Consider the following 12,286-nt stretch of genomic DNA (forward strand, 5'->3'; position numbering starts at 1 on the left):
CATGTCCCTAAGGAGTGTTCTCATGGAAAGGATTCTTGTAGCAGATTCCTTGCTAAAATGAAAAGATGGTGAAAATAAATATGAAGGGTGTCATGAAATAACAGAAATGAATTTCATTAGGAATTTCCAGAGACATCCTGAATTTCAGATTTGATGTACTAATTGATGTACAAAGTGATTTACTTTGAACATTCATCTTTGCCAAGGCTGATACTCTCCATTTTAGTTACACTGCTAGCCATGTGTGAGTTAATGTTTTACATCTTTTTCTTATGTTTCTGAAAGCCTTCTCATTTTAGTCATTACAGCAGATTGATTCCATCAACATTTCCCCAATTATTTTGAGCTTCAGAATATGTATTGCCCAGAAAGCAGTATGTCCTGTACTGTTCCCTCTGTTGTCAGAGAGATTTCTTCTTGAGTAGGTTTCCATATAAGAATGTCAGTGCTTTGATTTCTAAAATTTAGCATGGTGGGTAGGTTAAAGCTGAATTAAATTGGGTATTTCCCAATCTGATCGTTCCATAGCTCAGTACTGACTTCCCAGCAGGCAGCCACACACTGCACCCAGCTGGGCATGTGGCTTTACCTTCTCTGAGGTGGCAGCAGCCAGACTGCAAACAGGGAACTGAAACCAAACATCTTGACACAACAGCACCATATGCAAACCATCTTGTTTTATTATCAACGTCAGGGTTTATTAATTTATCAAACCAGGTCAAAGTGATACAAGTACATAAATAAGTACTGTAACAGACATACATCTCATGAAGAGAATGAAAAACATGACACTGTGTATTTTGTTGTCTTAAGTGACCAGAAACTGGAAAAATGCACTGCTACATTTTACTAAATTATGCTTATGATTGTTTTTGCTTTTCTTAAAAAGTGTTTATTATAAAATAAATATACAATCTGGATTCCACCTGTCCTGTCACAAATACAAAAAGCAGGTTGCCTTCTTCATAAAAAAAAATTACAAACACTGTACACTTTCCACTTAGTCTTTTTTCACCAGCTACTGCTACAAACAGACAATGCCTGTTAGGTGAGAAATCAACTGCTGATTTTCTCACCAGATGCTACAGTTCCTCAGAACCTCTTCCTAAAGATTTATAATAAAATTCTACACTTCTGCAGCACATTTTAACCCAGTAGATGCCACTGCAATGCGTGCTGCTGATGGCAAACTGCTGCTTCCACAGTTACACTGGTGCAGTGAGGTCTTAGGACCTTGGTTTGGATATGCTACACCCCTGTCCAACACCAGGACAGGACTTATGAAAGCTACAGTCCCCGTGGAAAGGTGGTGGGACAGTTCAGTTAGCTCTCCTTTAATGAACAGTGATAGAGGACTTCTCATGGCCAGGTGTTCCTGCATTTCAACTTGCTGTACTTTCAAATGGCCAGTATTCCCAGATTGTATCTGCTCTCTCTCCAGGCCTAGGGACAGCAGGGTGGTCCTGAGATCACCCTGTATGTATTCTCTAATTCCCTTCAGCCTTTTGTTCACCTTCATGTCTGTTCTCCTCATTTGCTCCTCTTGCTTGAGAAGCCCTGTATCCCACTCCTCCCGAGGCTCAGGCGGCACAGGCAGGACCTGGGTGCTATGGAGAAGCCTGATCCTGAGGCCTGTGGTGCTGATGGAGGCTGCCAGGGCCTGCTGCTCAAGCCAAGGATCGCCTCAGGATGGTGAGGCTCTGCCTGAACAGGCTTTTGGCATCCAATACCAACCCCTGCCACACCTTCATCCCTTTAGGAATGGGGACACCCTGGAGTGCTGTCACTGGCAGAATAACAAACCTCAAAATCTTTGCTCTCACTGTTGATTTTACTCCCTGTGAAGCCCCAGCCCTTGGCTCAGGCCATTTCCATAAAGCTTTGTTTCCTAGCATGTGTTTGAACAGCAGTATTCTTGTCTGCTTGTGGAGTAGAAAATGGGAGCAAAAGCAGGCAGAGTCACTTGCATCTTGGGATTTAATCCAACATTGCATCCATAGTGCAGTGCAGGATTTTGGTGACTCTTCAGAGAAAACAGTTTTTAAATTATACTTACACTTATTCTGCAGAATAAGTAGACACACTGTAGACATGCTATACTAAATTTAACAGACTCAGATTTGTTTTTATTCACAACAGTTGTCACAGAGCTCTTGTGCTCTAAAGGCCTGCTGTAGCTGTTTGGTGTTTGTCATGGCAGAGAGATGTCCTTGAAGCGTGAGAAGTGAGAGGTCATTCTCAGAAAAATGCACAAGGTTAGGTTTGTAACAAATCAGAACAAATAAATTAATCCCTGTCACAACTTTTGAGGAGTTATTAATTGTGAGGTTTAACGCTCTAGGTGTTTTGAAAACACTGCTAGTACTTCACTACCTTCTGCCCCATCACTTTAGAAGGTGGTTTATCAGCCAAGACCGTGTGTTAATAGGGCCCAGAATAATGAAGTTATTAGGGCTGTGATAGGGAGCTAACACTTCACATTTTTTAGAGAAGTGGGTGGAGGAAACAGTGAAAACCACTTAAAAGCGAACATTTGCTCCAATTGCTACAAAAATATAGTGATTGCCACTAACACCTGCTGTTCAGTTTATGGGCTTTGTTTGCTCAACTACAAGACATCATCCCAAAGGCAGGCTGCTTAGGAGTTTGTTAGTTTAAATCTGCTTTTTATGTTTCCAGCACAAGTATTGTATCACTTGTATTTTTCCTCCACTACTAAGTCATTTCAACACCAGAAATGGTATAAATTTAGCACAGGAAATAATGCTCTCTATAACTCCTGCACATTTATTAGGTATCCTTCTTTTCAATAGTTTGAATAATTTGCCAAATAATAATAGTAATAATAATGTTCTGTTTTCTCTTTTTAACTCGTAAAGAAATGCAACTCTGGGAAAGCACAGTCTCTCTTTCTCCTTCCCCCACCAGTAATACAGAGCCTCCTAGTCTTTGGGAGGAGATATTTGAATGGTTGACACAGACCACTACACATAAAGCAGCAAATTTGCTGTGCATGATGTGAATAATTACTGCATTATAGTTTTGGGTTTTAGGGCAACTGTTGACTTAAGCAAAATAAGCCTGCAGTCCAGCTGCAGATCCAAGTTTTCATAAGTTTTCTTGTGTTTTTCCCTCCAGTGCTGTCTCCCTTAACAGTGACCCTTTTCAGACTTTTCAAGGTACAAAACCTTTACCAAATCCTCAAGCTCAGTCCTGCACACTCTGCTTTCACACATTTGGCTGATCTGAGCTTCTCCCTCGCTGAATATTTTCCACTGGCCTGAAAACAAAAACACAAAGGAGACAGATACTGACTTAGAAAAGGGCACAGGGAACTCTGAAGACATTTATAAGCACTCTGCAAACCAACTGATTCACAATAGTCAAAGAGGGAATGTCCAGTCCTCCCATGGAAAATATTCAAAGTATCTTACAATCACGTAACATATTCCATGAAAAATAACCTTATTAAAAATGATAAACAAGGACCAGAATATTATTATTATTTTCTTTAATTAAGTAGTCCTGTAAGTTGGCTCTATTTATTCAGCCACTTATGACAATGGATATCCTGGCAAACCAAAGTATTCAGAAGTGGGAAGCAACACGTCTAAGTGTTTGTGTGCTATGAACTCTGTCTACGTGCCTGTAATTAACATTTTTGATAATTTTGATAGGAATGCATGCTGTCCTGATAACTAGAATACTACATTACAGATAACAATGGCAAGCTAAGGAAGGCTGACAGCAAAAAATTAGGGAACTTCTTCTATGAAAAGATTACTGTATCTCAATAGGCCTATATTATTAAGAATATATTATCCCTGGGAAAAAGACTTAATTAGAAAAAAAATTGTAGAAAAAATTACAAGTTATAATGCAAAAGAACTAGGAAATAAAAATATCTGTATCTTAGTGCAACTATTAAATCAGCTGAATTACTAGTTGCCAACTACTATCAAAATCCCAAACTCGATGAAATACAAAGAAGAAATCGCGGAGGAAAAGTTAGTACATCCATTTCACTGTGTTGAGTAACAGAGAATGTTTTTCACTGCTATGATAATATGAAGAGTAGAAACCTCAAGAGGTCAGAATTTTACTTACTAAGGGTTGTCCTTGTTATCAGCTTGAAGTAAGGAAGTTCTTCAAATTCTCTTTTGGACACTTTTTCAACATAGAAGTGACGCAGAATCCCTTCGGCAAAGAAATGAGAAAGGCATGTTACTGGAAATGTGCCCATTGTTCTAAACCTGCCTTTTTGTAAAATTTTCAGACTATTCTTTCTTTTTTATTCTGTTTTCCACCCTCCCCCACCCATTTTTTTGCTACTCCCTTGTAAATCTTTCCATGGATTGTGAGGGGTGTGAGAATCAGCCAATTCTTTTCCAAAATAGCTGAATCTTTCCTTATTATGCATAAATGTAAGATTACAAGAGAAGCCAGAAATCCCAGTGTCTTGGAGAAAAACAGTATCATTTTGCAGATACCATTTTGCCTGTCATGAGCCAGCACACAACACCACTGTCAAATCATTATGAGGCTTTGTGGTTTCTTGAACACTCATGGTACGTGTGAACCATCCAATGTTCTGTGACTTCTTTTCTGCTCCCACTTTGGCCTTAGGTTTCTGCTTTAAAGCACATTCTAGAGATGTATCATTTCCATGTACAGGGCTGCACTATGTGAGGATTTCCTTCGAGGATCATGTGCTCTTTATTCAAAATAGATTAAGTAGATTTGATTTTTAGGAGGCTGAAGATAATTTTTATTACACTGAAAGTTCATGATTTGCACCAGTGCTTCTCGATGCTTTTCTATTTTGTTCTTATTTTACCAGTTAGTCTAGTAAAAGATATTGTTTCCATCCTTAACACATTTTTGGCCCATATTCTAGGCCATCATGGATGTAGCATCACTATGACAGATAGGATATACTGATTTCAATGGAAAGCTTTTTGGTGCATCCTAAATAAGAGCCTCCAGGCACTTGGTTCAAACTCATTTCTCTGAAATAAATTACACAGAATATTGCTGACAACCTGTTTGTCATTGTGTCTTTGCTCCCCATGAAGGGTAAGAGTTTGCAGAACTACACCTTTGTGTGTTTCTAGTGGGTTTTATTCAGCAAAATTTGTCTGTGTTGGAAGTGGCTGTAACAGTGATATCCTAAAGAGCCAGAAGAACAGCAGTCTCAAAATGTTTGGATCTCTAAACTATTCTGGGATTTTAATGTCAGATTATACACTGTTTAAAGAAAGAACTTGTTCAACTCACCTTTTCTAATTGTCCACACATGTATTTCTATCTGAGGTGGCTTTTCAATCTCTATTGCAATTTTCCTGATGGTTTCTCCTTCTTCTGTGAAAACGGATTCATAGACAGGAAATGTCTCTTTCCCACAGAAGTAATCTTTGTTGTCAAAGGTTTGACTTGGCACATCTTCTGTTAAAGAAAAAAAAAGCACAAAACACCTACTACAGCTGTAATCGAGTCCTCCAGAACTTACTTGGCACCAATAGCCAAGCAGGTTTAGCTTAAAAGTAGAATTTTCATTTGTATGGCCACTCAAATCCATCTCCAGCTAAGCCCCAGACACTTAACAGTGTTCTGGTTCTGGTGGCCTGTTCATGGAGGCAAGACAGTATTCATAGTTATAATCCAGTCTCCTAAGGAAACGAGCTGTAACACCGTGTGGTCGGGGAGACTCCTCACAATTTTTAAATCTGTTGTCCCCTTTTCAAGAATATTTGAAATAATGATAGAAATCTCAGAGGTAATAACTAAATGAAAATTGGTGGTTGGTCAGAGTGAAGAAAACCAAATTCATGCTTTGCTGAAGAGAAGGGCAGGCAGAATCCAGAAGGTTTGCACTTTGCTCAGCAGCAGCCAGCTGGCCAATGCAAGCCTGGGCTAGCCACAGGGCACATTATCTTTTGCCCACCTGGTAAAGTTGTAGAGCATATAAGTAGAAATTGTAATTATTCTGTTTGCAATTGGAAGTTGGACAAGAATGTAAGAGATGATGCAACTCAGAGGCTTAGACTTCTGTTTGTGGAAACACCTAATAATTCTCCACACATACAAGACAGACAGCAGGAAGAGATTCAGCTTTCTTTAAAATGGGCACACAGAATCTCAAAGAACAAGACAGTAACTTTCTTTTTGCCATTAAATTTTCAGTTGAAGCCTGTTAGCCAGGTTTTGTTGGATGTTCTTCTACTGAAAGCTGTGGATCTCTGCTTCCAAAAGCTCTAGATAACACATCTCCAGCCTGCCTACTGGCACTGCTTTTTTCCCCAGTAAGCAAGGCCAGCAAAAGATGGGAAGTGTGCATTCTATATATGGCTGAGCATTTCTGCCCAGTGCATCAGCAAACAAACACAGAAATGGGCTGTACAGATTAGAGAAGTTTAAAGGCACATAAGGGAACTGGACACTCCTTTACCCTTTGTATCACATGCAACATGGCTGGTCATTTGGCAGACCCTCAGCAGATTCCTGTTAGCAGATTTTTCACTAGCTGTAGGCATTTATTTTAGTAATGTCTACATAAGTTTTATCATTAGTGCAGAAAAGACACAGTGCTAAATCTGTGATAAGCTAGTATTTATTTTATGGGTTAAGTTACGTAACTGACACCAATCAGAGTTTTGTATCCTTCTGGTACGTTTTAAAAAGCAGAAATGATGTTATCTCCACACAAATTTCACAAGCTATAAAATGATTTGAAAGTTCTGTGGGCACTGTGGTGGGGGAAGGACAGGAGTCTTATGACAGTAATGAACTTTCTGTATACATTTCTGCAATACTCTCTTTGGAAATGAGCGCTAAGGAAGTCGTGCTAACAGCAGAAAGAAAGGCAGTGACTGATCAGAACACATGTGCCAGGCAGCATGGCCCCTGTTTGAGGAGCAGCAGTGAGAGCAGAGCTGGCCAGGCAGCTCTGCCTGTCCCCCAGTGAGACTTCTCACACACCTTAGAGCGGGCACAGCTCCTGCCGTTTGCATCAGTTATTGTGACCGGAAGGCTTGAGCCAAGCCCCTTAACATGCACAGCAAAAAGATGGTCTGTGATCAACTTTGTTTTACCTGGACAGACTTTACAGCATTTTCCTTCTACTTTCTGAGGGTATTTGCAGGGATATTGTTCTGGACAGTGAATTTTCTTACATTCTTGTTTGGTGATGTTGCAGGTGCACAACACACACTCTACGATTCCAAAGGCCCGGAGATTAGGATGCCAAGATTCACCATGAGAGTATGTTTTGCCATTTGAAACACAAACTACGAAAGAAAACAAAAAGAAGAAAAAGTACAACTGGAAAAGGTATGTTCACTGCCTACCTCTCTATACACATTTGTTTGATTCATGCACATTTTTTTAAAGCAGTGTCTCCATATGTCATCTGTTAGTGTCTGGCTCATTTCTCTGCTTGGTAATTTTAACTTGGAGTTTTGTTACTTAAAATGAGTCTGAGCCTGTGATCACCCTTTTCTGAACAGTTTTGCCTTGATTTCAACTCTGCTGATGCTGATGTCCATTGCTGTTTTGAGGAAAACAGTGAAGGTGGCTGAGTCAAGTATCTGACTGGCTCCCCCCCCGTGCATTTCACTTGTGCACCATTAACCAGCTCATAAAACTCACTCCTCCTTCCTCTCCTAATCTCAGTCCACACACAGGACACAGCCTGCTACAGTGGCTCTGACTGCTGGAATTGAATTTGCAGATGACAGAATCATGTTATTTGCTACTGAGTCATCTGCACAGCTTCAGCCATAAGCTGAAGAGAGCCATGCTATCAGCAGGATGGATTAGTGCCACCTGGGCCTTTTATTGCTTTTGCATGAGAGTTCTGCTACATAACACACAGAACAAAGCAAGGGAATGTTGCAAAATGAAGTTTAATGTCCTCTGTGGAAATATATATGTCTATAGGTATACAGAGCCATTTGGCTTTTGGAATCACAAGAAAACATTAACATGAAAGGATGCATATGGGACTGAAATTTCATTCTAATAGCATCTAAGAGCCTCAGAATATTTATTCATCAGAGCCCTTGGGAGTCAGAGAAATACAGCTGACACAAGGAGAGTGGAAAAATCTATGCCTGGTAGAAGCCACTTTGGGTCACCCAGCAGTTGATGGGAATTATATCACTTTACACCATGTTTGCATTTGTCCTATAAACCCTACTTCTTATTTTTAAATATTTTATAAACACAAAGAAAAATGCAAACTAATCCTAACAAGGTGAAATAAAGGACACAGCCTGATTTCTAAAAGCAACTGAAGTGAAGCTGGGATATGTTGTAAATATTTCCAATTCTTCTAATATGCCATCATTTTTATTAATGTTTTTATTTGTAAAATATGTTCCAATTTTGCCTGTAACTTTCAAAAGCAATTTAATTTTTATCTGTAATCTGAAATTTATATCTAACTGGTAACAGATGTAACCAACTGCCTTATACTTTACTGAGTTACTGAGATTTATGGGGAGTGTTTTTTGCAATGTATTTTCTTTCATGGGGTTATGCTATCATTTGGTTTCTAAATTGCTACTTTTTAACTCTTTCTTAAGACATGGTTTTATTTTAGAGGTAGGAAACAATTTTGTTTCTCAAATAAAAAGCCGTGTTTTATCTGTGTACTAAGAACATGGGAGAAAAAACTATAAATGAGAAAAACGGTAAGTACTCAGCTGCTCAGCAGGCTTCTTGCATGCTCAAATATCATATTATTAGTTATATCTATGCTTATAGGGATTTTTTTCCCCCATCCAGAGTTCTCCAGATCCCTTATGGACATAAATACTCCATGATTTCTCCCTGACAGGTGAAGGGATAATACAGGACATTGTGTGATACATATTTTCTGTCTTTTAAGGGTTGTTTAGCACTGAACAGTTAAATAATTACTCTAAGGGAGAAGATGAAGCCTCTAGTAGAAGACAAAATACAGCAAATAACTCCTGGTTCCCTGATACCCTGTTTTTAGTGCTTTTCATGTTCAGAATGGTAAATCTGTATCCCCACAACTACATAGTATTTCCACGTCAGGAGAGTTGTTGTGTGTTTATTTTTTAACTTGTTGAAATGCGTCTCAAGGGGCATGTGCATTAATTAATAGAACACTTGTTAATTGCACAGGAACAAAAGAAAACATGTGGTCAGCATTCCTGTTTCCATCATGGGGATCTCTCAGACACTCTCCAGGCAGTGAGTGTCTGAAATTATGCTGCATCCAGAACTATGCTATTCGTCTGTATGCTCTTTATTTGCTGAAACAAGTCAGTTAGAAACTGCTTTGATGATGTCTTCATGTGTGAATTACATGTCAAAGACATTGCCCTGCATGGAGATTCCTGCTCCTAGATTCAGCATAAAACACTGGCATGATCTGAATGTTTTTTCATGCTTGTTCAGGTGGATAACAAAGATCCTATAGCCAACATTCCTTCTGTTAGTTAATACCTTAAAAGATTAGTTGGCCCTAATACAAGGGCTTTTAACTCTTTGTGGGTAGTTTCTAAGTGCACACTGACTGGTATTTGTGGATAGATGCTCTTTTGAGCATGTGTTTGTACAGTTATTTTTTTTATGTCTTCCTAGACCTGTTCCTGCAAACCTCTGTTCTCCAAGGTACACCCACTGTGGGAACTGAGCATCCCACCCTTTTTATTGTACAAAACCTGCTGCCCCACTAACTGGTGAATTGGTATTTTCCCTTTATTTTTGTCCTTCCTCTAGTGCATGAGGAATATAACTTGAATATGGTTTGCCATATGGGCTCAAAATTCTGCTGTCCACATAACGTAGTATGTCCTATATTCTATTAGCAGAGGGCAATAAAGGATTCTTAGAGTGAGATTCATTACCTTGGTTAGATTTGCCTTTTCACAGCTCAGGCATCAAGTACAGGCTAATTGCCTGCTCTGCCTCTTATATGGGGGACAAAAAGCATCCCCTCCATCCCACTGTCTCAGGCAAGAAGTTTAAGGTGGGGGAAGACATGATACTATCTGGAGGCAGAAAACCTCCTGATACTTTACGGTCTGAGATTTGTAGGGCAGTTTAAATATAAACTGTTTATGACCAGTAAAGTTACAAAATAGGACAGAGTGTAAAGAAAATAACCATGAACAGTTTCCTATGGGATGAGCCATTGTGTGAACAAGTTGTTGAATCTAAAGGCATCGTGGTGTCCTCTGTGGCACAAAGCACTCACTCCCCTGGTAAACACTGCATGAGTTCTCAGAATTGTGTAGCACAATCCCACAAAGTAACTCAGAGAGCAACACAGTTGTGTGGTGCCTTTGCAGAGTGAAATGCACTGTTGTCTGTGCAGGCAGAATTGATCTCGCTCAAGAGGGAATTTCATACCCTGAATAGCTGATTGCTTTCTGCCTCCCTGATTTGCACTGGCTTTCTTGATACCAGTGTGAATCCCCAAGATTCTGCTGTATATTTTGAGAAGTCTCTCTGAGCTGTAGGTGATTGATTCCTGACCCAGAGCAATACTGTAAGAAGTACTTGTCTTTACCTCGTCCGTGCTTATGCTTGTTGTTGATGACGATTTGTACTATTGTGCCTGAGGCTTGCTGGGGATCTGGCAGGACTCCGCGGTTACTCCTGGCGTTGGGAAATCGTGGAATATTGACTACCTGCCTCACAGAGCCGGGTGACAGGTCGTAGTGGGAGCGATGGTATGAGTGTCTCTGTTTGGGGACAGAAAGAGAGCAGGAAAGTAAATGTCTCGTTCCAATGAACATGGGGAAAGGGGCTGTACTAGGGGCTTAACACAGGCAACAAGTGTGACCACTCTCATGAGACATCATTAACCACACGTGCAGATCTAACTCATCTCACCAGTCTTGTATGTCAGTGTAGGTGTCTTTATCTGAGTTGGTCATCTGAAGTCCCTAATTGTCAATGGACAGAGAGGCAGTTTTAGAACTTGACCTGGTGTGGATCTCTAGAGCATAAGAAGAACCACAACCCAGATGTGCCTATTTTGCTCCATTTATTCAAAATGGTGTTCAGAGCTAGTTATCTACTGTACTGATTTAAGAGTAGATGAGAAGAATTTTAAGCTTGTCTAGTTTTTTTCATAAAAATTGCTTTCTACCATGGCTCCAGTGGCAGAGCACATCCAAAATGACTGCCCAGATTCTTCTTTGCTTGCAGCTTGAAACTGTCATGCAAGGCCCAAGTTAGCCTTGCACAGCCTGAGCAGAGCCTTACTAGAATGTGTTTTACAGACTAGGAAATCTCATTCCATTTGCAAAGGAAAGCAGCAGCAGCAGCAGCAGCAGCAGTAGTAGTAGTAGTAGTAGTGCACAGCATGCTTTCTAGAGCAAAAACACTGTTTTCAGAGAATCATTTTTCAAAATGGCCATGGACCTGAAGGAATAGTGTAGATTTAGTGCACTCCTTTTATCAGGCATGGTTCTTCCCACTCATCTAAAGACCTGTTGGTTCATGTATTTGGGTAGTGCTCAAAAGGTCTTCAGATTCTCTCCAAATGCTGTTATAAAAATTATTTCTTGAGGAGTAAGTTGTTAATGGAAACTCTTAGCCCCACAGATAATGAAGCCCCTAGAGTAAATACATATATATGTATGTAAACTGGGAAGGAAGTGTTTGCAATTATGATTTAAAAACAATGCTTGAATAGCAAACAAAATGCTGTTGAATTTTATTTTTATACAGCATATACAACAAAGACCAAATCCAGAATCCACAGGAGCTCATGGGACTTTATAATTCAGCAGGATTCATGAATTCAGGTTGAGTGGAAGAAACCTATTTTGGGCTAGATTCACAGAACCCAGGATGAAACAATAGGTATTCAGACCTGTTATCATCCTTTTCTCTTTTTCCCCCAATGCACTGTCATGCACAGCACAGCAAGAAAATATTAAATTTAAATTGTAGGTCCCACTTACAGCTTCCCTGTTGGCTGGCTGCCGGAAGATATCTCCATCAGAATGTTCCCATGATAATTCTCCATCTCCTGTACGTGAAGCAGAGCAGTGTCAGTTAGAGGAGTAACTGTGAGACACCTTGGGAAATACAGAGGGGAAAAGTCTCACCCGGCTTTACAGCTGTATTTAGGGTCTGAATAGTGGTAGAGGAATGAATATGAAAATCAGCAAACTTTAATATATTAGTCTATTTGGCCATGCAGGGAGCAGAAACTGACTCACAGTTTCCTCCCCATGAGCTGTGTTAGATCTCGATGCAAACATTTGGTTTAGCTTTTCATTTCATAAGAATCACA

At 39.9% G+C, this 12,286-nt stretch overlaps 1 protein-coding gene across 2 annotated transcripts in view; it reads right to left on the bottom strand.

Annotated features, from left to right (window-relative positions):
* Positions 1 to 662: 662 nt before the first annotated feature.
* Positions 663 to 12,286, bottom strand: part of CHRDL1 (chordin like 1) — a 38,994-nt gene continuing 27,370 nt past the window's right edge. Inside the window, exons 7-12 of one of the 2 annotated variants that reach the window (XM_027716550.2) lie at positions 11,952 to 12,019; positions 10,547 to 10,721; positions 7,092 to 7,286; positions 5,278 to 5,445; positions 4,108 to 4,197; positions 663 to 3,280 (exon numbers count right to left, since the gene is read on the bottom strand). In XM_027716550.2, coding sequence (XP_027572351.2) covers positions 3,150 to 3,280; positions 4,108 to 4,197; positions 5,278 to 5,445; positions 7,092 to 7,286; positions 10,547 to 10,721; positions 11,952 to 12,019 — 827 coding nt within the window. In that variant the 3' untranslated portion in view covers positions 663 to 3,149. The remainder of the gene's footprint in view (positions 3,281 to 4,107; positions 4,198 to 5,277; positions 5,446 to 7,091; positions 7,287 to 10,546; positions 10,722 to 11,951; positions 12,020 to 12,286) is intronic. The other variant, XM_027716551.2, reaches the window with a different exon arrangement.

Source organism: Pipra filicauda, unplaced genomic scaffold (genome assembly GCF_003945595.2).
Source record: "Pipra filicauda isolate LSUMZ 115617 unplaced genomic scaffold, ASM394559v2 scaffold58_size5111680_pilon, whole genome shotgun sequence".
Lineage (NCBI taxonomy): Eukaryota > Metazoa > Chordata > Aves > Passeriformes > Pipridae > Pipra > Pipra filicauda.